The sequence below is a fragment of the Trichosurus vulpecula genome, chromosome 6 (assembly GCF_011100635.1).
Source record: "Trichosurus vulpecula isolate mTriVul1 chromosome 6, mTriVul1.pri, whole genome shotgun sequence".
NCBI lineage: Eukaryota > Metazoa > Chordata > Mammalia > Diprotodontia > Phalangeridae > Trichosurus > Trichosurus vulpecula.
This window is the reverse complement of record NC_050578.1, coordinates 229,070,391-229,094,531: the sequence shown is the minus strand read 5'-3', so window position 1 is coordinate 229,094,531 and position 24,141 is coordinate 229,070,391. Positions and strand designations below refer to the sequence as shown.

General features: G+C 35.8%; 1 protein-coding gene across 3 annotated transcripts in view; it reads right to left on the bottom strand.

Moving 5' to 3' along the window:
- The window catches only part of USP47 (ubiquitin specific peptidase 47), a 102,899-nt gene that overhangs the window by 45,129 nt on the left and 33,629 nt on the right, over positions 1–24,141 (bottom strand). For all 3 annotated transcript variants that reach the window (XM_036762291.1, XM_036762293.1, XM_036762294.1), the window contains 6 exons: positions 20,890–21,003; positions 19,634–19,772; positions 17,316–17,412; positions 12,351–12,496; positions 11,547–11,626; positions 6,557–6,706 (listed from right to left, as the gene is read on the bottom strand). In XM_036762291.1, the coding sequence (XP_036618186.1) occupies positions 6,557–6,706; positions 11,547–11,626; positions 12,351–12,496; positions 17,316–17,412; positions 19,634–19,772; positions 20,890–21,003 (726 nt within the window). The remainder of the gene's footprint in view (positions 1–6,556; positions 6,707–11,546; positions 11,627–12,350; positions 12,497–17,315; positions 17,413–19,633; positions 19,773–20,889; positions 21,004–24,141) is intronic.

Here is a 24,141-nt window from a genome sequence, read left to right as displayed (position 1 = left end):
GCAATTGCCCACTAGATTCTTCAAATCTTGCCTAAGTATTTTATTACCTATGGTAAACTATAAACATCACTGAGAAAGTAAAAGTTATAATGACTAGTAATGGTAATGGTACTTCATGCTATTTTAGGGTATCATAAAATGTACTAGAGGCACTCATTCAACTTCTGTTAATTATCTAGTTTTCTATACTACATATTCTCCAACAAATAGTACTGGATTAAGTTTAAACCAGAAACTTCTGGAAACAAGTAAAATCATTTAGAAGCTAGTCACAATTACAAAGTATAGTAAAAGTTTATATTCATTCATTCATCCAACCAACAAATAAATGATGTAAATGATGGACAAAAGTGGTAATGTAAATTTATGTAGACTTAGTGTGATGTGCAAGTCAACAAAGGACCGTACCAGAATATATTTTATGTATTAAAATAAAAGTGATGTCCCTATGGACTGTCAAATACTGAATGAAATATTATGAACAATGCTTCACTATTATCATTAAGGATTTCACTGCTTACCAAAGGCCTAGAGTAATAATTGCTTTCTTCTGATTTCTTCAACTTTACATATTTAGTTGTGCTTATAAAATTCAAAAAAATCATGTGCTAAGCTTCTGACAAAGTTTTGCATTGATAGATATCACTATTTTTGATTACTTTCCTTTCTTTTGGCAGAAAAAATAGAATCGTACCGTAGGGCTTTTTTCCTCATAATGTTTGTAGAATGAGCCAAGAATACCAGCACCTTTTTAGAATTGGGTATTCTCAAAGCCCACTCAGAGGTTAGGGGAGAAATGTAAAGTTAGAATCTCCATACTTCCCCATCCACAGAAAAGAGAGCATTGGCTATCCCTATTTTATAGGAAAAAAAGACAGATACAGGTAAGTGATTTGTCCAAGGCATATCATCTTCTCTGAATATTACTGTCCTAGATATTTACTGTTATTCAGTGTGCAGGGTCAATGTTTTATTACATTTATTATTCAACATACTTGAAATTATCATTTTATTTTTTGACAAAAAATATAATAGCAACAAATTTATATGGATGATGGATAATTTTTCTAATAAAAAAAAAAAGCAAAATTTAACATGAATCATTTTACCAGCTAGTCTTAGGACAAACTAGTGTCTTAGATAGTCATATTTTTTAAAAGTCATATTGTTATAACATGTTATAATAATGAACGTAATCTTTCTAATTAACTAACCAACCAGCAAATTTATTAAGCACCAATTACGTGTCAAGCACTATACTATCTACTACAGACAGACAGAAAAAATAATAAAAAAGTTCCTGCCATCAAGGAGCTTATATTTTATAAAAGATAGCATGTACACATGTGATTATACAAAAATAAATATAATCTTATTTTGGGGGAGAGGCACAATGGCATGTAGGATATGGTATTTCAGTTGAACTTTGAGGGAATGAGGAATTAAGGAAAGGCAAAGGTAAAGGAGAAGAGTATTCAAAAGACACAGATTTTGACTTCCAGGTAGAGTTTCCACATGGTTTTGTGCTGAGACATCTACTCTCTTCATTGGCCTTCAGTTGACTAGCAGTAAAAAAGCATGCTTTTACAAAGAGACTAGTTAAGCTTGGTGATATATTTGTAGAACAAAGTTTTTCTTTAAGCAAAGTTCTCTGTCAGGAAGGGATAATTTGAAACCATAACCTCATCAATACCACTGTCTAACCAAATGAACCAATCGTTTAATCACATGTAAATGAATAAATGGACTACTATATTTAGAGGATGGATGGTGTCAATTTTTATACCCTCCACAGCACCTATCAGTGTTAAGCTCATAGGCACTAATGAAATTTCCTATGTTACCAATTCTCCATTGAAAAAAATGTAGAAAACATAAAGGAACACAAGTTAATTTAGGGATGAAAAAAATCCCACTTTCTCATATAATTTGTTTTTTTCACACTGCTATAGAGCAATCTGATTATTTAACAGTAAAATGTAAGCTCCTTGAAAACAAGAACTATTTTATTTTATTTTTACCTCTGAATCCCCACTGTCTACCCCAGTGCCTAAAGAGACTTTACTACTTCAAAGAATTATAATTCAATTGATGTGGACAAAGATCACAAATGCTTTATAACTCAGCAGATGATCTTCAAGAGTAACTGGTTTTCTCTGACTTGGCTAGGCTGATTCTTGGGCAAACAGACAGCCATCACTGGGATCATACTTAAAGTCTTTCCAGCTTGGCTGAACCTGTCAGTTTGTGTTAAATTGGCCTGGCTTTTAAGAACACAGGTTTACCACCAGGCAGTGATGAAACATAAAAGATTTTAGTGGATAGCCTTGCACACAGTAAACACTTAATGGTTGCTGAATCAAATTCACAAAGATTAAATTTAACTTGATTTAGATATATATGCTGTGCAATACCACGTCAAGTATGTTCTAAATTTTAACCACTAAATAACAGACAATTCTATCACACTGAATTTTGTTTCTTAATTTGTAGTAAGGTATTCTCACAATTAAAAATAAGAAATCCAACCTTTCAGGTTTTATATATGCCATTCAGTTTAATTATTATTGCCTAATAATTGTAATTAATTGTTCAAATTTATTTATAAGCAAATATGGATGGATACATATATTATGAAAGTCATAATTTTGTTAAAAAGATAGGCTCAACTGTAAAGAGGAAAAAGTATAATTTGAAATGAACTTAGTACCTACACTACAATGTTTAGCAGGTGACAAATTTCCATTTCTGTAATTTTTTACTATAAAGTTTTACTATATAATTTACTATAATTAAATTTATTTTATACAGCTAATATAAGATTAATATTAATTGTTTTTGTTAGTTTATGCTGATGAAATTATACAAAAGACAAGGTGAAAGGAAACACTGTCTAATCTAATAATCCTTCTACCATTTCACTTCTTTGAAATCAATTACATTAGAGGAAAAATATCAGAATATTCTTGGAAAAATCTGCTAAATTAATCTCCTCAGTGTTTCAAAGAAAAAGTAACCTAGAACAAGAAAGTGTTTTTAAGAAAAACAATTACATAAATATGATAGTTGGAACCCCAGAAAAAGTATTTAAGAGTTTTGAAATAATAGTTGCTTTAAGATTTTTTTATTTATAACAAGTTCACTAATGCCATGATAACACTGAAAGAGAATGAAGACTTGCAGATATTATACTGATAAATTAGGGGAATGCCAAATCAATTTATATTTTAACCTTCAATTTGCATTCAGGTGGAGGACCTCTGAAGTGAATTACTTAGAATATCTTGGATTTATGTCAAAACCTGAAATACCTTACAAGGCCAGATTATTTAAAATATCTATCAATTTAAATGATATAGGTCATATTTTGCTATAAACATACACATTTATTAAGGAAAGTGGATAACACATAATGAAACAGATGCATCAAATTTCACTAATGAAACCAGGAAACTAAGCAATATTGCATAGTATAATTCAAATTGAAGGTAGAAATTATTTTCAGTATTTTAAAGAAAGTTTTATAATACTCTGCAAAGATTCTTTAATTTACATTTAAGAAATTGCATTCTTAAATGTGCATAATACTGGAAAAGTACACAATGGCAAGCAGTGATATAACCCTAACTTTAGACACTATGTAGTGACAAGTCATGCTAATTCAAAACACTAAATTCTAGTTTCAAACTTCATAAAACAATGGGAAATCACTTACCTCTAACTAGAGTTCTTTGAAGGTAGTATCCTCCTTAGAACCCCTATCTTGGGTAGTATCGCCTGCTGCAATTTCCCTCAGGAGATACTAGCAAAGTCTAATAAGTTTTAGGTTCCCTTCCGCAAGCCCTATTAGCGCATGTGTGTAAACCTGCTTACATACTGCTTCATAGCTGTGATTGCCAATTCCCAATGAACTACCACCACTACCACCACTACGGCTGTCATCACCACCATCATCACCATCATCATCTGTGGATCAATGGAAGATACTACTTTCAGAGAATTCCACTTAGAAACAGGTGATTTTTCCCTTCTCCAAAAGCAAGTATCCCCCATATCTCTCCACTATTAAAGTCTACTGAGCTAAATGAGTATCTACTAAGAAGGCAAACAAACAGGACAACTAACTGGTAAAACCAAAAGACTGAGCCAAGGTATTTTACTTATCAACATAAAGTTCAACTATGCAAATGTCCAAAGTCAAAATAATAAGATGGTTTATCAAATTCCAGTAACTCCAAGATAAAAGGGAACATGAAAAATGGTTTCATAAAAACCAGAAGGATATTATTTTGTTGGGAAACTGGTGAAAACAGTCTTGATTGCTTGCTCTGGACTATTTGGAATTACCTTCTACATTGTGGCTTATTTTACTAGGAAAATAACAACAACAATAAAGCATATAGCTCTGAAGTTCTTCAGCAACAACTATATATATGTATATATGTATGTGTATGTATATCTGTATCTACAGATATATAGAGACAGACACACACATTCAATAGATGTTTAGTACTTTAGCTATCTGAAATAGCTATATGTCAAAGTTAGCCACAAAGAGAAATGCAAATATTAATTTATGTAAGAGTTTCAATTAGGAGTTTGTAAAGAGCCCAAATATTCTCTTCTACTTGTAAATCAGTGCTGAATAGGGGCAGGTCTCCCCTCGACCACTTAATCCAGAATCACAATTCCTAACTTCCTACTAACTCACATCCTGGCACCCACAGATTAGTAATCAGCAGACGGGACTTAACTGTAGAGATTTTACCTTGTACTATTCTAAGGGAAAGACCAGGGAATAGCACTGGCTTGGCAGTCCTGGTAATCTATCAATTTCATCTGTGGAAGATATCAATCTTATACTCAAACCATAATCACTCATGGGGCAAAGAACCCTCAAACTTAACACCTTTACAGATGATCTGAAAGTTCGGGCACAACCAAACCCTGGCTAAAGGCTATATAAAATGAAATCTGTCCTGGGTCTGAGGGTGGAATTAGGATTCTCATCGTAGGTATGTTTATTTCACAGGCTACAAGGAAGAACTGAGATCAGCCACTTTTGATCACAATGATCTCTTTATTGTCTGTATCACACATTCTGGTCATTAATCATATACACTTTTTCCCTGTTATTTTTTCATCCGTAGTTTGGATCCCATTGAAGAAGCTTATAATCCCATTGGGGACACAAGATATTATTTGACTTTTGTGTGGCCCTCAGCACCATAGAACTAGATACCTAGGTGCTCAAGAAATACTAGAAATATATGTTTAAATATAATCAATGAATAACATAAACCCTTAAGATATTAGTCCTATTCCAGAAATTACTGCTTCCTTTTTTTTTGCACATTATATTTTACTTGGAAATTCAAATTTGTGCTGTCAAACAACACTTTTTTTTAAAGAAAAATATATTTCACATCTGTTCCTAATCAATTTAAGTGAAAAGGTAATTCCTATAGTAACAATAAATTTAAAGTAAAATTGAACTAAGGATAAGCCATATATTTAACTTTCCTTTCTAAAAAATTATAATTTTACAACTGTTTTAAGGTAAATATGCCGAATTTTTAAAAAATATATTCTTTAATAAACATACATATTTCAGGATAATCCCCAACTTAAAGCTGTTCTTGTAGCCTGGAACAACAGAAAATATTTGCAGAGCTAGGTACCAATGGTAAGCCAGCTACTATCAAATATAGACAATGCTTTTGACACAAACTATAAACCAGGGCAAATTTTCTGAGTGGGCTTTCAAATAGGTAATATCTATGCAAATGTGGGACAGGAATAAGTAAATCCTCAAGCCTTGCAGTAGTTCTCACCTCCTTAACAATCATCCCAGCCTCCCTCCCATTTAACTCTGTTCCTTCTCTGGATCTTTACTTTGGAAGAGGTAATAAAAACAAGGAGGTTAAAAAAAATTAAGTAGCTACTAGGGATAGATGGAAAAAAGAATTAGATCTAGAATCTCAAATTAGAAAAGTAATACCTAATTATCAAGCTGATGAGAACTTTGCCTTTAAGAAAGAAAATCAAATATATGATCACATTTTGCATTTTTGTAGATGTATAATCTGTGGTTTTCGTTTAAATTAAGTTTCAAAAAGAAAAATTTATTTTCTAAAAATTTAGCCAATCTCTAAAAGCAAAAAAATGAGCAATTTTCAATTTTCTAAGTCCCACTCCCCACCTCCACCTACAAACAAATTACGTTTCAGCACAGAAAGGGCTCATCAAAAAAACACTCATAAACTGAATTATTAAAATCAAAAAGGACAATGAAACTAATCTTATCTCCTATTAAAAAGAATAAAACCCTTAGCCATGAGGCAGTACATTGGCATTTCTTTTCCTTTATATACATGCACTATTAGGACTCACTTGAAGGGTCAAAAATCTTTTAGATCTTGCTAGCTTAACTGCAGAATGATAACAACCCAAGAGGGAGTATCTAGGATGATACTTACCTTAAAATAAATTATACCACTGTGCTATTATGTATTCTGTGTATGGATACACAAGCAGTCAGCTGAAAGGTACACACCACACTAGCAAATGCCTGGCTGGAACCATAAGGTCGGATGACCAATGGAATGTCAAGATATGTGTCGATTCTCCAGCCTTCATAACCACATTCCAGACACCTCACGTAGTCCTTCAGCTTCCCTTGATACAGTTCATTTATAAGATCAGCCTAAAAGAAGAATATTTTTACCTTTAAAAATGTTCACTGAAAATTATTTTAACAAAAGTGCTATCAGAGGAACATTCACTATCTCTATAAAGTACTTCCAAGAAAACCTCAATTTTGTTATTAAAAAGTGAAGTCCTGGAAAGCTTCAAAACTTTATCATTTATCCAAAATCCTATGGGACATAGCTAAAACTTATTTGTACTTCTTATCAATATGAAAGAGCAACAGAATTTTAAAGAGTCAATATGAAATAAATTTACAAAGTTCATTTTTAAATTGCCCTAGCAAAAATATAAAAACTTATTAAAATGAATTTAAAATGAAATCTGTAACCACATTACCCAAATAGCACATTCTAAAAATTACGTCACATCACAACTAAAAGGCACGCCATGAGTATGCCAATGGAGATCAGAGTCATAATTATACATTAAAAAAATGACATTCTATTCATTTTTAATTACTTGATGCTATCCATCTCTCCCCCTCCATACTTATTTTATAAAAGCCATGCCACTTACTACAGGGTACCAGGAGAGATTAAAACATTCCATAACATACATAATATACGCGTACGGCAATTATAAAGAACATAATTATGTAATTTTCTAAATAATTAAAAAGCTGTTAAAAACACTCTATAAAAGTTTCCTAAAAGTATCATCATTTAAAAGAAAGCCATTTCCCCCAAGTGTGATTTGTCCACAGGTGAACTTTGTGCTTTTTGACCACTGTGCACTGAATTTCAGAACATCCCTTTGGGGAAAAGGATTTGAAGAATCATTTGTGGAAGCTCTTTCTAGTTCCCACGTCTTGGTTCCCCCCCCACCCCCCATAAGAGTGCCTTGTTGTTCTTAATTGAAATGATGGCACTAGCAAAGGAAGGAAGTGAGAAGGAAATTTAGATGTACTCATTTTTCCCTTAATTTCTCAAGCAAAACTTTTTCAGCATGTACACTGATGAGTAAATAGAAGGAAATTCAAGGAGAGAACTAACGACTGGGAGGACAAAAAAAGGTTTTGTGTGTATTTATGTACCAAACGGTACCTCAACTAAGCTTATAGTATTTTATTTGAGTAGTTGTAAGGAAAGCAGTTTTCTAACTTTAATGTACTGTAGAACTGTACATTACTAGTGGAAGAGATGTGGATGAACGATACTACAAACTTCCCTATTTCTCTTGAGAGTAAGTTCAGAGGTATTCTTGACTCCTCACTCTCTCTCAACCCCACACATCCAAGCACTTCTATCTTACACCCATTGCTTTCTTGTCACTCTCCTCATAAGCGCAGTTCAGGTTTTCAGCATCTCTCTGCTAGACTATTATTGTAGCCTCCTGAGTACTCCCCTGCCTCAAATCTTTTCCCCCTCAAATCCATCCTCCATACAAGTGGCAAAGTAATATCCCTAAGGCACAGGTCTTACCATTTATACCTCTCCTTCTCCAAAAGGTCCAGTGGTTCCCTATGGCCTCTAGGATAAAATACAAACCCTTTCCTGACATTTAAATGCCTTCCCCATGAGTTCCAGACTTATTATGTATTGGTTCCTTTCACACATTCAAAGTTTCATTCTTGAGCCACCTCTCTCACAAAGCCTATTTCTCCTTATCCCACTCCTTCAAGAACTGATACTCAATTTCCTTATGTATTTACTTTGTACATTTGCTTTGTATTGGGGTATGCGCGCGCGCGCGCGTGTGTGTGTGTGTGTGTGTGTGTGTGTGCATGTACATAAACATCCTCCAATATAATGTGTTCCCTGAGTGCATTTCTGCCTCTGTATCACCAATGTGCCTGGCAGTCTGTCCTGCTGCTGAAGATGAATAAATGTTCTATTGTTTTTAGGATATGTTCCGTCTCCCAACCTTGGCTGCCCAAGCCCCTGAGCTCTCCGTAGCCCTAATCCAGCATGGGGTTCTGCACATATGAGCTCAATCTATGTCTGTTATTTATTGACAATGATCATGATGATGACAGGTTCTGAATAGGGGTAGGAGTATGGGAACTTCAGAAGGAGATGGAGGATGGGGGTCGCTTAACACAGGAGTTAGGACTTGAGGTGGGCCTTGAATGATATATACAATCTGGATTATTTGATGGCCTCCACAGCATCTAGCACAGTGATGGAGAAAGAAGGTATTATGAACTCTGAGAGAAATGAACCAGGCCTTACTTTCAAGTTTTTACTGTTCCTTCACTACTCCTTCCACTAACACTGATGGCAACCCTTTGATAATTTTGTAGATAGTCTTTGAGAAAGTGCAACAGGTGAATAATTCATCACTAGCTCTGACCAACTCAGAGCTGTGCCCCTATGAATTTAGGTAGGCTGGCACTCAAATTAACAGACATATGTACGGTCCATCATCAGGTCTACACTCAAAGACCTTCCAGCTTCATAAGACCAGTCAGTATGCTGAAGCCTTCGAAAACTAGCGCAACCTCCCACCACCATGATGAGTAGGACTTGAGTAGAGTCATGATTATTTTACAAAACTAAATTGCCAAACGCCTATTTTGAGAGTTAGCATGGCACACTGAAGAGTTCTGGAGCTTTTGAGTTAGGAGAGATCTGTGACCACAATCAAGCCATTGACTCTCTCTGTAAAAGGGGAATGACAATGCCTGTGGCTGGTGTTTCACATGACTTTTGTGAGGGTGAAATGAGAATGTTAAAGCATTTTGCAACTTTTAATCTCTGTCTGGCACTTATGCTGGGAAAATGTATGACCACAGATCAAAATAATGCACTCTCATCTTCACCAAGGGCCCTATCACTGGCTAAGAAAAACCAAGCATCAATATAATCGATGTCTTTTTCCACATAAATATTCCTAGAATTTCTGCTATCCATCCCCCATCCCTCCCCACTCAGAACCCAGTAAAATCATTCCACTATGGTGGCTGACCACCGAAATGGTCGAGTAGGCAACAAGTACTTATCGAGTGCCTGATGTCTCTGTGCACTAGCGCACCATGAGCTCCCTGGTGTAGGTACTATACTTGCCTAGAAGGAGCACTAGCCTCACTATTAGGAGGTCCTGCTTTTAATTCCTTGATCTGAGACTTAGGCAGATCAGATAGGCAAATCACAGCCTCTCTGAAATTCAGTTTCTGTACCTATAAAATGCCTATCTCATGACACTGATGTGAGGAAAAGTCTTTCTGAACCTGAAAGCATCACATCAAAATAATTTGCTTTTGCTGACACCTAAGAGCCATTATAATTGGGCTTTACTCTGCTCACTAGTTTTACTTATAACACCTGGGATTAAGTTTGTTCTGTTCACTTCTGGAGGGCAAAACTAGGCCCAGTGAAGAAAGGCTTCAGAGAAGCAGGCAGATTTTGGCTCAGTGTTAGGCAAAACTTCCTAAATAATTACAATTTTCAAAAAAGTAGAATGGGCCGCCTAGGGAACAGGTAGATTCCCTTCTTGGGAAGTAAGTGGAATGCCAAACTGGAGGTCTGCAAAGGAAGGCTGGATGAGCACTTGTCAGGGATGCTACAGAGGAAAATTCTGTTTAGTTTGTTGGATTACATTATGTCTTAAATTCCTTTCTAACTATGGGATTTCATGAAATTCTCTATTTCAGTCAAGTTCACTGTATACCTCCTGCCCCTTAAGCATACCATATTAAGTCCCAAACTGAAAACTATGTTCATGCTATCTCATTTCCCATGATTCCCCGACTTAGTTCTGCCCCTGCCTCCTGCCTCAAGACTGATGTGCCTTTCCCCCTCTTCTCATTAAGATTAATCACAACTCAAATTTCTATGGTGTTTTAAGCTTTAGAAAGTGTTCTCCTCACAACAGCCCTGTGAGGTAGGAAGTGAAATATTACTGTCCCCATTTTGGAGACTCAGAGATTACACAACTTGCCCTGAATCGCACAATTAAGTGTTAGAGCTGATACTCAAAACCAGGGCCAGGGCTCTTTCCACTAAAACATGTTGCCTCCTCCAAAATAACAAAAGACACTCGCCTTTTTCCACTTTCTACATGCAGTATATAAAACAAAGGGGTTTGGACTAGATGACAACTAAGATTCCCTTCCAGCTCTAAAATTCTAAAGTTCTAGATTAGGATGTAATTCTATCTGTCTTCCATGCCTGGAATGCATTCCCTCCTTACCTCTACCTCACAGAGTCACTTGTTTTCTTTGAAATGCACCCCAAGTACCATCTTCTTTCTGTCAGTCAGTCATTTAATAAATATGTACTAAGTACCTATGTGCCAGGTATTGTGCTAAGCACTGGGAGATACAAAGAAAGGTAAGAGACAATCCTTACAATCAAATAGAGGAGACAGGGTATAGACAGGAGAAAATCAACAGTGGGAGAAGGCCTTCTAAGGGCATTGGGAAAGGAAAAGTAGAATTCCACCAACTACCAATGCCCTCCCTTCCTAATTATTTTGTATTAACTACTTTGGATCTAGTTAGATTAATTTACTTTATGTTTATGCTGTACATCCTTATATATGTGCTTGCTGTCTCCCCCATCAGAATGTTAGCTCCTTGGGTAGAAGGCATGTTTTATTCCTTGTACCTGGAACCTAAGTGCCTAGCACAGTACCTGGCATATGGTAGGTATTTAATTAAATCTCATTCATTGGTAAGTGTATTTTGAATATTATAGCTTACAGGACAAGAAATTAACTAAGTACTATAAAATATAATAATATTCAAAATGAAATACAAATTTATTAATTCAATGAATAAATAAAAACTCCTACTGATGTTTTTATATAATGACAACATGACAAAAATCACTTTCTAGGTAATATTTTGACCCCAAAAGAATTTCCAGGACTCCCAAGTTTAAAATATAAGTTACCTGCTCTGTTTGCTTCCACTTCTGTTCCAATGCATCAAACATGACTCTACAAAGTTCTTGTACATCATGCTGTTGCCACGCTGTCACAAAAAGAAACTAAAGTTTATTAAAAAGGCAGTATCAATTTACATACATTTTACAAATAAGTTAATACAGTTTAAAAATAGAAGCCATGATCAAGTAAATGTAAAAGTGCTTCGATTGATGAAAACATTTTCTTTTTGGTACTTCTACACTTTTAAATAAGCTTTCTGAACAGACAAAGAGCACAAAATACTAATATACACTTCAAGGGAATCTGTGATTTCCCTTATGTGAGTATTCCCTTCACTCATGCAGATCATCATATCCTGCTCTCTCCCGTCATTCCCTGCCTCTCCCCAAAGTCAAGACTATCCCCATAAGTTATTACATCTCCTTGCCCACTCCCTCCCAGACCACCTGGTGGCCAACCTTCTGGTGAGGTGCTTCTTTAGACCTCTCTAGACTGGTTCTCAGACTACAGACATATAGTCCATTGTCAGGATTATTCTTAAAGCTTCTCTAGCTTAGCAGGATTGGCTAGGATCTGCTGGAAATATTCTTGAAGAACCCAGGGTCACCACCATGTCTTAGTGAAACACCAGAGAAAGACTAGTGAAAGACTAAGATGTAAAAGGAATATAATTAACCTAAATTTTAATATAAAGCATTGCACATATCCAAGTGCTATTTGTAAGACTAAGCCAAGCAACTATTATCTTTTCCTACAATGCTGACTGTAATTTACAACAATGAAGTACAATTTACAAGAGAACTAATTACCCTCACTACTATCCCATCCAAAGCTCCTCGTAACATCTGTTGTTTCAATCGCTCTCTTTTTGCTGGTCTGTAATAAAACGAAGAGTCTCTGAAGCTGGTATGGAATGCTTGTCACAGGATCTTCTTCAGATTCCTCAAATTCCCACCTGTAAAAAGTGAGACGTTTGAATAATAACTTAACATTATTCAATAAGTACGCTGGCACTAATATAGTAAAACTTAAAAATTAGTTTTGGATAATCTTTACATTCTCACATGCTCATGAATTCTCATGAAAACTTGAGTCCCAGATTCTCCAAGGTCTTGAGAGTGACAAAGTATGGCTAGATAGTCCCTGCCCTCAGGAAGTTTACAGGATAACAGATGGAGAAAATGCTAACATAGATAGCTATAAAACAGAATATTAAAGGATAATTGCTTTACAAAGTTACATACTAAAGTGCTAACCAAGACCTGGGAAGGTCACAGCTGACCAAGAAGGTTTAAAGGACTGGAAAGGATTCAAGACACCAAAGGTGAAGAAGGTGGGACAGGTGTAGACAGGATAATGGTGTTTTCAAACCCAAGTAAGAAACAGATTCCTTTGGGTCACATGTTGACTTAGAAAACACAAATTAACACCATCTATGTTATATTATATTTAAATTTATTTTGTTAAACATTTGAGGTCCCCTCCACCACCTTCTCTCCCAACTCCTTTAGTCTGATACCTTTGATTTAGGGAATAATCGCAGCACTCATAGTCACGAGGATGAAATGAAGGCTGATGTGTGTTCAAGGGACAGAGCTGTCAGTCCGGCTGGTGTACAGATCACATAGTGATATGAGATAGATTTGGAAAGACAAGTTATGGAGGTCCTTGAATGCCACGCAGAGGTAAAAACTGCTTAATAGGTTACAGAAAACGAGTTTTTTTTTTTTTGGGTAAAGAAATTACTTGAACAGATCATTATCTCATCAACAGTATGACGCACAGCATGGAACGGAGACAATTAAGGAAGATCTGCATGGAGTTAACATAATAGTGGCAATGAGGGTCTGTCCTTGGGTAGGAGCAGTAAAACCACAGAGAACAGCAAGGGTTGAAAAGATAATGCAGAAAAAGAACAGAATCTAGTAACTGAACTGCCATGAAAGGCAAGTAAGAAGGAAAGTCAAAGATAAGCCTGTGGTTTTAACATGGATGACTGGGAGAATGACAGTGCTTCAAGAGTACTACCTGAAATAAAAATCTGTGTGCTAGCCAAGGCAATATCCTGACTCCATTCCCTACCCCACAAAAACATTATGTTTATTCTACTTCTTCCACTTTTTTTTTTATTATTTCCCTTGTTAGGGATGTCCTCTCTTCTGTTCTTCCCAACACTTTCAGTGGATAGAGTGCTGGACCTGGAGCCAGGAACACCCAAGTTCACATCTGTCCTCAGAGGACACTCACTAACTGGGTAATTCACTTAACCTCTGTTTGCCTCAGTTTCCTCATCTGTACAATGGGGATAACGGCAAACACTTCCCAGAGATACATAAATGCTAGCTATTAGTATCGTCACTGTCGTCGCTATACGTACTTTGAAAGCCAGCATGTCAGTCTGAATTATTACTTTCATCTTACCACTGTAACTAAGCTACATGACTGTAGGTATGTTGCTTTGTTCTTTCATCTCTACCACAACCTCATAGTAGGTACATAATAAATGCATAGTAAATGAAAGAACTGAACCAGAGAGCTTTTAATCCCAATGAAATCAAAGGCCCAGTCTATCCCTATTAATTAATCAATCAGGCTTTTAAGTGCCTACTGTGTGCCAGGTGCAGCGTTAGGGTACAAGGAATAGAAGTCCAAAGATAGAAACAGCATACATCCTCAGGGAGCTTCTAACAGAGGAGATAGGAAGGACACATATAAGTATACACAGGACCTGAGTATAAAGTGAATAAATACAAAATAGTTAACCAGGTAGTTGGGGAGGAAGACCACTAGCAGTAAGGGACATGTGAAAAGGCTTCATGCAGAAGATGATCCTGAGCTGCATCTTGAAGGAAGAGTATTACTTCATAAGGTAGAGATGAGCAGGGAGGACATTCAGGAAAGAGCATGGCCAGGGAAAAGGCATGGAGACAGGATGAATGAAATATTGTGCTGAAGAACAGAGAGGGCCATTTTAGCTGAATCAGAGTGTGCAAGAGGGCCTATGATGTCCAATGAGGTTGGAAATATAGATGGAAACAAGGTTACAAAGGGCTTTAAAAGATAAACAAAAGAATTTGTAGTCGATCCTAGAGGCAGGAAAAAATCACTTTGGCAGCTCGGCAGAAGACAGATTCAAGTGGAGACTTGAGGGAAGTAGACCAATTGTAATAATAAAAGCTAGAGGAGATGAGGGGCTGAATCAAGGTGGTAGAGAGAAAGGTTCAGAGATAAGAAGAGTCAGATGTGAGAGATGTTAGGGACATAGAAATGGCAAGACATTGTGACTAGATAATACGGGGTAAAGGAGAATGAGTCAAAGAAAACGCTGAGATTAGGAACCTGGGAAACTAGAAGAATGTTGGTGCTTTCGATAGAAAGGGGGAAATTTCAAAGAGCCACAAGTTTAGAAGAGAAAGATAATTCTTTTTTTTGGATTTGTTTTGGGTGTTTCTGTTTCAGGTTTGCTGCTTCAACGAGTCTCAATGACAACCAATTTGAAATGTCCAAGAGTCAGTTAATGATACAGGACTGAAGCTCAGGAAAGAGAATGTGGCTAGATTTATATTTCAAAGTCACTGACATACCAATAACTAAAGTTAAGGAAGCTGATTAGGTCACCAAGTGTAAAGAGAGGAAAGAATAGGGACCCTTGAACAGAATCCTGGCGAATGCCCACAATTAGGGGTATGATATGGATTATGAACCAAGAAACCAAGAAAGAATGGTCAGATAAGGTAAACTAGGAGAAAGTAGCATCATAGAGTAGCATCCAAAGAAGATATGTTCAAAAGTGTCAAATGCAGCAGATAGACTGGGAAAGAGAAGATCTAAAAAAAAATCATCAGTTTTGGCCATTAAGAGATCAATGGAGTGGTAACTGGAGAGAGTAGCTTCAGTCAAATGATGAGGTTGAAAGCCAGACTGCAAAGGGCTGAAAAGTGACAGGAGGAAGCATTAAGTGTAGATAGGTTTTTCTAGGAGTCTGGCTAAGAAAAGGAGAAATGATCCAGAATGAGAGTTTGAGGAAATGAGAGTCGAGTGAAGGCATTTTAAAGGACGGGTGAAGCTTGGCAAAATCCCTAATAACTGTGGATAGTATTCTTAGAGACACACCTTATAAGAAATGGAGTTAATGTATGCCTAGCTTTAGGAAATATAATACGGAATATGAACTCAAAACAGATTATGTACAATTACTTACATAATAAAAGGATATTTTGCTTTAAATTAGTGATGGCAGGGTTTCTACAAAAAGTAAGTCCCCTTAGTGTTGGTATTCAACATGTTGTCTGAGAGACAAACAGGACCCAACTCATCAAAAAACTGGATGTGAAATTTTCACGGAAAAACAATCTACCTAATTAGCTAGCACCCAGGAAATAACAGTTTGGAAAGACCCAACCACCTACCTCCTGTTACTGTGACTATGGTCAGGCATCATACTAGTAGAACAAGACAAATAAGAGAAGGAAAGGAAGAGAAAGGAGGGGGGAATAAACTTTTATATAGTGCTTACTACTTGTCAGTCACTATGCTAAGCACTTTTACAAAATCTTATTTGACTATCCCAACAACCCTGTAAGGTAATAATGTTATTATCCCCATTTTACAGTTGAGGAAATGGAAGCAAAGAGAGGTTAAGTGACTTGCCCAAGGTCACAAAGTAAATATCTGGGATTGTATTTGAACTCAGGTCTTACTGACCCCAAGCCCTGCACTCTAACCACTGAACAATCTAACTGCTTTGTAATTTAAGCTAAAGTCAGTTAACAATATAATTAAATTCATGTGACCTATTACTGAAAAACTGCTACACATCTACTGTGTGAAGCAAGGCATACTTCAATATACCTTCAATACTTTGAAGGCAGATTTCACCCCTGACTATACTCCCTCTATTGATATAGATCAGATGCAGATAAGATGCGGATGTTGTAGCCAAAAACATGCATCACCTGGAGAACAACTCTCTGGTGACGAGGCTTTTTAGGCTGGTCCTCAGAGCTTCACTGGTATCACCTTTAAGAATTCAGTTATTTCCATACTATGATATGAAACTTTTGTCAGAGTAAGACTTCTGTAGAGGACACCATGTGTTGATTAAAATTGAAAACTTGAATTTTAAAATTCTATGTTCAATTAGGAGTCCTTTAAAGATGACTAGAGAAAAGAGAATTGTTTAATAAATTCAGATTCTCTCAAAATGTAGTTTCCATATTTAATTTATGAAGTAGCTGTGACATGAAAATTAAGCTAGACACTGTTATGTATTGTGTTCACAAAGATTTAAATGTAAATGTATTTCTAAATTTGTTCCATATGGAGAATATTAACTTTTGAGATTTCCCCATTCAATTACTTTTCTCTCTAATCTTTTAGACTCACTCTCTTAGGTAGTATCTAGGAAAACATTTCTGAGAAATTTCCAGTTTTTTAATGATAAACGAAAGGCAATACAGTGTTAGTTGAAAAAGTAATGGATTGGCAGTCAGAAAACTTGGGTTCAAAACCCAGGTGTCACACTCTTTTGCTGTATGATCATGAACACATAGTCACTTAACCTGTGCAGGACCTAATGTCCACATCCACAAAATGCTAACAATAATATTTGCACACTTACTCTTCAGAGTTGCTCAGAAGAAAGCAACACATAAGCCTCAAAGCAATACAGAAGTGTAAGTTATTTAGAATGCAAGAAAGTAAATTTAATTTAGTTGTCAGAACACCTTAAAGTTTTATGCCAATCACCTATTTAAGTTAATTTAAATACTTACTTATACAATGCATTCCTGAATTCAGGAGTCATGAAAAGTGTTTGCAAAAGGCTGTTCAAATAGCAAGTCATTGCTTGATTTACTAATCCCACATATCCTTTAAAAAAGAAAACACAAGCATATAACATAAACCAACATTTAAAAGGAAAAATCAATAAGGAGAGAACAACACATTTAAGCATTTAAAATTAGTAATTATTCACTTAAAACAAAAGTAAAAGTAAGAAGATTACTTAATTTGTAACTATAACAATTACTCTGGATCTTATTCAGGTACCAATTTTTACCTGGGTTTCTATAAAAATTCTCATCTCTGACTATAAACTCCCCAACAGCATGTCAGATTGCTTCATGTTATAAGTAATAGCAGTATGTATTATATATCTCAAAGGGATATAAAAAAAGGTTTTAACAGTAATGAAGTATGAACTGCTTTACTGATATGAAAACTCCCTTAAAATTTAGATTACAAAGATATTACATAGATTAAAAACGAAATTCATTTGTAGAGCTATATTAGTAAGCACAGCCCTATCTTTTCTAGATGGTGTACAGATCACCTTAACCTTAACAAAATAGCTTCCAGAATACCAGGATGGGATAGGATGGGATGAAATAAAGGGACAAAAGAGGGGAATCTCCCATGCTTAAGACACTGAAGTTATCAGAGAGAAGGCAGTTGGATCAAATAGGACTTCTATTGAACATTTAAGAATCCTAACATAGCCCAGTATTGAGGAAACTCCAATGTATGAACTGATCTGTTTTACTATCTCAAATGATAGATTACCATGTAATATATTTTATTGAGGAAAGAGAGTTCTTTCAAAGAATACCTCTGTTTCAAGTGATTCTTGATACCAAATGCCATTAGATTTTAAGAATTTTTTCATAAATTGAATCAGTCAGATAGACAGGCACATACCATGTTGATGGAAAATAACTCAGAAGCCTAGAGAATTCTTCCCAATTTCAATTGCTAATCAGAGTAAAAATAAAATAATAAAATAACACAACAAAACAGTAACTGTCACTATAAATTATTTTTAAAATTGCACTGTCTGTACAAAAGTATGTTTTGTTTAAAATTAGATTCATAAATGATTCAATTCCTGAATGGAAGTGCAAATAACATAAACAGACTAGGCTGAAAAACATATAGGAAAAAGAATCAAATACAAAACAGGAAGGAATTTTTAAAAAGTGAAACTGTTCACTTCACTATGACTGGATTAAACTCCAAGAAAGTTCAAGTCTAGTACAAGTCCTAGGACCTTCAAAAGAGAAGACAGTAATACTTCCAAATTCATTCCAATATTAGTGGAAATCAAAGGAATTCCCCTCCAACCAAACATGGGAGCGAACTCCCAACCCCTAAGAATACAAAGTCAGATAATTTACAATAGGAATGTCTTTTTTAAAAAAGTGTTCAATGTTTTTGGTTTGAGTTACTTTTGGGAAGGTGGGGGTGAGGTAGTGGGGGTAGGGCAGAGAGAGTATGGAATGTCATAAAAAAAAGAAATGGACTAAGAGTCGTAGCCCAAAGGGAACAAGTGCTTCGGCCACAGGAGCCTTTACTAGTTGTCTGCTGACTCAAACAATGAATTGCTGCAAATAGAGCTCCTGCTTGGACCTAATGTCTGCCTGATGTTCCAACTTCCTGCCCTCTCAAATGCCTTAAGCACGGAGTGAGTGCCTACTGAGGGAGCCCCTCTTCTCTTTTTTCAATCATTACCATTCAACAATGTCTGCCCCACCCCCACCCCTCATCCTCAGATACTTGTATTCTATTTGCCTTCGTCTTCCCTCTCTCCTATCCTAAATTTCATCATCAATTTTTCCTGCATTCCAAGGTAACAATTAGCTAATGTGAAAAATTATTTCTAATAATCAGAAAAGGCTACAGGAATTCCCAAAGGGTATTTTTTCTAGTCTCTGGCTTGATGTGCACGTTTTAACAAGGGCCTCTGTAGCAAATTGTTATTTGCATGTTCTGCTGTATTATATTAATTTACATAAATTAAATGTATACTTAGCATAAAGTTGGTATAAATTTTTTGTGGCAAATATGTTGAAATATAACTTTTTGAAGAGTTGAATTATAAGATTATTACCCAAAATGCCTCTCCCTGAAATAGCTAACATTTCTAATTCTATGCTCAGCTTTGCCATTAATTATCTTAGACAAGACAAAACTTCTCTAAGGCTTCAATCTCTTCATCTATAAAGGAAAAGATTACACTAGAAAATATCTAAGGTCACTCCAAGCTCTAAAATTATAATTCCCTGATAAAAATGAATTAATATTAAAGTCTTACCTGTTTCTGATTTATTCAAGATAGAAGAATATGAGTAACTCTGACTGACATAATCACTGGTGGAGCCTACAGAACCTTCTCTTGGCAGGGGGCCTATAAACCTATCTTGCACACTGTCATCTGTGGTACTGGTGTCCTCCTAAAAGTCAACATAATAAATATTTAATGAACAAATTTAAGTGAGGCAATTAAAAAACCCACACAAAACTATAAATAATATAAAATATTGTCAATTACTATATTTTACAAAAGGACTTTAAAGTAGGTAAACAAAATTACCTGAATATTTAGATTTAGGTCAAATCTATAGTACACTTAAATTCCATTTCCTAAGTATAGTTTACAGTACATAATAAATGTGAAAAGTACTTTGATGTTCAATTTATAGTCTCTGGAGCGCTGAGACCAGAGTAGGCACAAGTGTTATTGGCTTCTTGAAGGCTGTGCCATTGAAGCACAAGGTCTATCAGATCCTACCAAGATACAATGGTGTCAAATATGCATCAAGTGATGGGTTTTGGTTTAAGTCTAGAAAGGTTCATTACCAGGTTGGCTGTAGGATCTTAAATAAAATTATTTTGGCTAAAGCAATTTAAAAGATTAAGAATGAAGTTAAAGATGGAGTTTGATCTGCGTCAAGAGAAACATTAACACCAGTAACATTACATATCATTTAAATACTGAAATCTACAGGTTTGTAGTTCATACTTTTATGATATATTGTTGGTCATATCTATGATTTTTTTAGGGTCCCAGGATCAAATACTTAGAACTAAGCACTGTAGTGGTCACGCAATCCAACTCCCTCATTTTACAGATGAGGAAAGAGGCTCAGTGACTTGCCCAAGGTCACAAAGGTGTGAGAATGGGAGGGCAAGCATTCGACCCCAAGTCCTCTGGTTCCAAATTCAGCATTCTTTCCAGTATACCACGCTGCTGCTATCAGGAAAATTTATTTGGTCAGGAACAGGAACTTTCAATTATTATAACACATTGAATTATAATCAGAACTATTTATGATGTAGTTTCTAAGGCAAAGATGTGGCCAAAAGGAGGAGATACTGGTATATAAAGCTAACTAAGTTTTTTTTCCTCTAAGGAATTTTTACCCCTACCCTCAACCTACCCAAAACAAGCCAAAATCAAACAGAGAAAAGAATCCACGTACTTATAGAAATCATCAAATGGATTTCTGGAAACCTGGATGGATATCTATGCAATAGGGGGTGAGGATGTGCAGGTTACAGTAGCCTTACCGATACTATCTGAGGCTGTTCACCATCTTTATCTGTCAAATGCAGAAAGTTTTTCTTCCCAGGTTCAAAGTTATTATCAAGAAGAGATTTTTCACTGGTGTGATCCAAGGGAGCCTAAAGAACATAAAATAAAATATAAAATTATCAAAATATTTTCAATTATAGCAATAAATCATTATGATCACCACATAAACAGACTACTAGATATGAAAACAGGCTCTTCTGAAACCCGTTCAGTCAGATTCTTTTAATCCAGGTTTGGCATTAACTATGTATGCCCCCACACAGTGAGGTGGTAAGGCACCCTTTACTTCATGAGCCAGCAACTATCCTGGGCAAAAGAAAGGAACTAGATTAGATGATTTCTAAGGATCTCTTCCAGCTTTAAAACCAATGGTTACATAATTCATACTATCAACATTGGGAGATTTTAAGGAAACAATTCCCAAGAAAAATTATTCTGGTCATGGTATTTTATAGACTAGATGAAGGAAAGCCAAAAATGGTGAGGAAAAAAATGCTAAGTCCCAGACAAGAAAATCTAATTATAATTGTTCCTAATGCTTTCCAAAATATATACAAAACAGTACGCATGTAGACTGCATCAAAAGGAACTAAACGTAATTTTGTACAACCTAGAGGACAAAAGAAAATTTACACAATCTAGACACATTATTTTCTGTGTAAGAAATGCACTGTATGATAAAAAAAAAATTAGTCGTGAAATGTGTGCTATGTGGCTTAAAATAAAGCAACACCTAGTTTTCTCCTCAATTTGTTTTGTGAGGGTGGGGAATAACTTTCTGAAGATGTATAAAGATTAAGTGGGTAGTTCTCCAAAGACCAGGCACCTGGGATTTACCATCAGTTAGCCTGGCAACAACATTAAGCAGTATCTGGATATGGAATCAGATGCTCTGGGTTCAAGATGCAGGTTGGTGCTAGACTTGGAGTCAGGATAGATCTGGGTTCAAATACTATACCAGACACTTACTAGTGTAAAGCATTATAGTATTATTAGAATCCTGTCATTTAGTAGCTGTGTGACCAGGGGTAAGGACATGTCATCTAAGCAGCTCAGTTTTCTCATTTGTAAAAAGAGAAAGGTAAGGCTTGATGATCTCATTCAGCTTTCATACTTTGTGATTATATAATACCTGCACTATCTATGTCATAGGATTACTGTGAGGATTAAATGAGACAATGTATGTAAAAGGCTGTTTAGTACCATGCAAACAAGAGCTATTCTCATGTGTTCCTTTTCTTTTTTTCCCCATACTCTTTTTACTTCCAGCTATAATGGTCCCTTAGAAAGGTGGCACTTCCTTTCAAGCTAGCTGACTCTTCCACATGTATTTTCTGTCAGGATCCCAGATTCACTCATTTAGCACCAAATAAATACTGTCCCCTCAAAAGTCACCTGAGGATCTGATTCCCTGGGCCTCTGCTCAGAGCACCTCTTCTTTTAATCAGTCTTTCCCTCTGATTGTCTTATTCTTTTCCATTCTTCTTTCTTTGCATTTGGTACTATTCCAAGTTGATTCTCCCAGCCCCTATATTCTCAGTTTGCTTATTCTAGGTTCTAATTACTTTTGAACTCAGTTTCTCTAAAAACTTCCAAACTAAGCTCCCCTCCCACCAACCTTAGCCCACCTGAATTGCAGAGAGTTCATGCAGATTTATTAGCATTTAAAAATTTCATTGAACCCACATGTCCCACCACTGTCCTTTCCCTCTGGATACATGCATACTTAAAACCTCACTTTTACATTTTATTCCTGTCCACCAATTTATTGTACTATAACTATCTCAGCCAACAAGTTATAACTTATCAGGCAAACTTAATCAATGCCAACTGTGAATTTTCTTTAACTATTTCTACCAGATTAGGCTTTGTGAATCCATTTGTATATTACAAGCATGACAGAAAAAAGTACTGGGGTGTACACAATCAAATTAGTTGGGGTAGTTGGGGAAAAGGTGTTACATTTTCAAACAAATTAAAAGGGGTTGAATTCTCCTGTTTTTAAATTAAGAACGGGGAAAATAAAACTACCTTTAGTTTAGAAAAAAAAACAATAATGACTCATTTTTATAATACTTTTAAGATGTAAAAGACACTTTTATATGTCCTGTGAAGGCTGCAGTATTACTATTCTTATTTAAGTATACTTCAGTTCTCTATGAATGGCCAGGTAAAGATAAGAGATATTTAGGGAAAAGAGAAAATAAAGCAAACGAAGACATTTCAGCAGACTCCCATTTAAAAGCTCTTCTATGACACCGAAATTTTATTTTAAAACATCACAAAGGGAAAAATAAAGTTTGGCTTCTTCAAGAATGAGTCAAGAAAAAAATCAAGTTGTAAAAAGTCTCAGAAGCTGCTGGACTTAAAAGTATAATCCTAAGTACAAATGTGGTGTTTGCACCTGTTAAGAATGAGTAAAAAAGCAGAGTTGTCATCAATACCCCATACTGGAAAGACAACAATCATCCCTCTCTGTAAGAGCTCTATGGGCATGAGGGATAGAGACACACATGGAGAGAGAGAGAAGGGGGGAAAAGAAGTGGAAAATTGGACTCCGGATATGGCAAAGCTAATGTTTTTACTTTTGAACAAGCAGAAGGTGAAAATGTCTAGCAGACAGCTGGAAATGCACAACTGGAGTTTAGAAGAAAGGTTGCAAATGATACAAATTGGGGAGTCAACCACCTACTGGTGATATCTGAATGGGGGAGAAAGGACGGAGAGAAGGAACCACAAGACAGCACCCTGAAGAGCACACCCTTTGGAGCTGGAAGTAGGGAAGCAGAAAGGGAAACGGGTAGAAAATAAGGACAATCAATAAAAAGGACGGTCAGCAACATCAAAGACTGCATGAGAATCAAGTAACACGAGGACTAAATAGAAGTCACTGGACTCGGCAATTCCTTAAGCTATCTGGTAATCTTAGAAAAGCTTTAGTAGAACATTAGGAATAAAAATCAGGTCACAACGTGGTTAGGAAGTGAAAGGGTGACAAGGATATGAAGGCAACAAGCTCAGACTACTCTTTTCAGTCAGACTGGTGACAAAAAGAGGGAACAAAATAGGACAGTAGTTTGAAGAATTGAGTGAGACTTAAGGAAGTCTTTGTTATGTTTTATTTTTAAAGGCTAAGAGGGTTCTGAGTATTTTTGTCCATAAAGAGGCAATACAAAAAAGAAAATGAAAATACAAGAGTGAGGCTATCCAGATAACTGAATGAACAA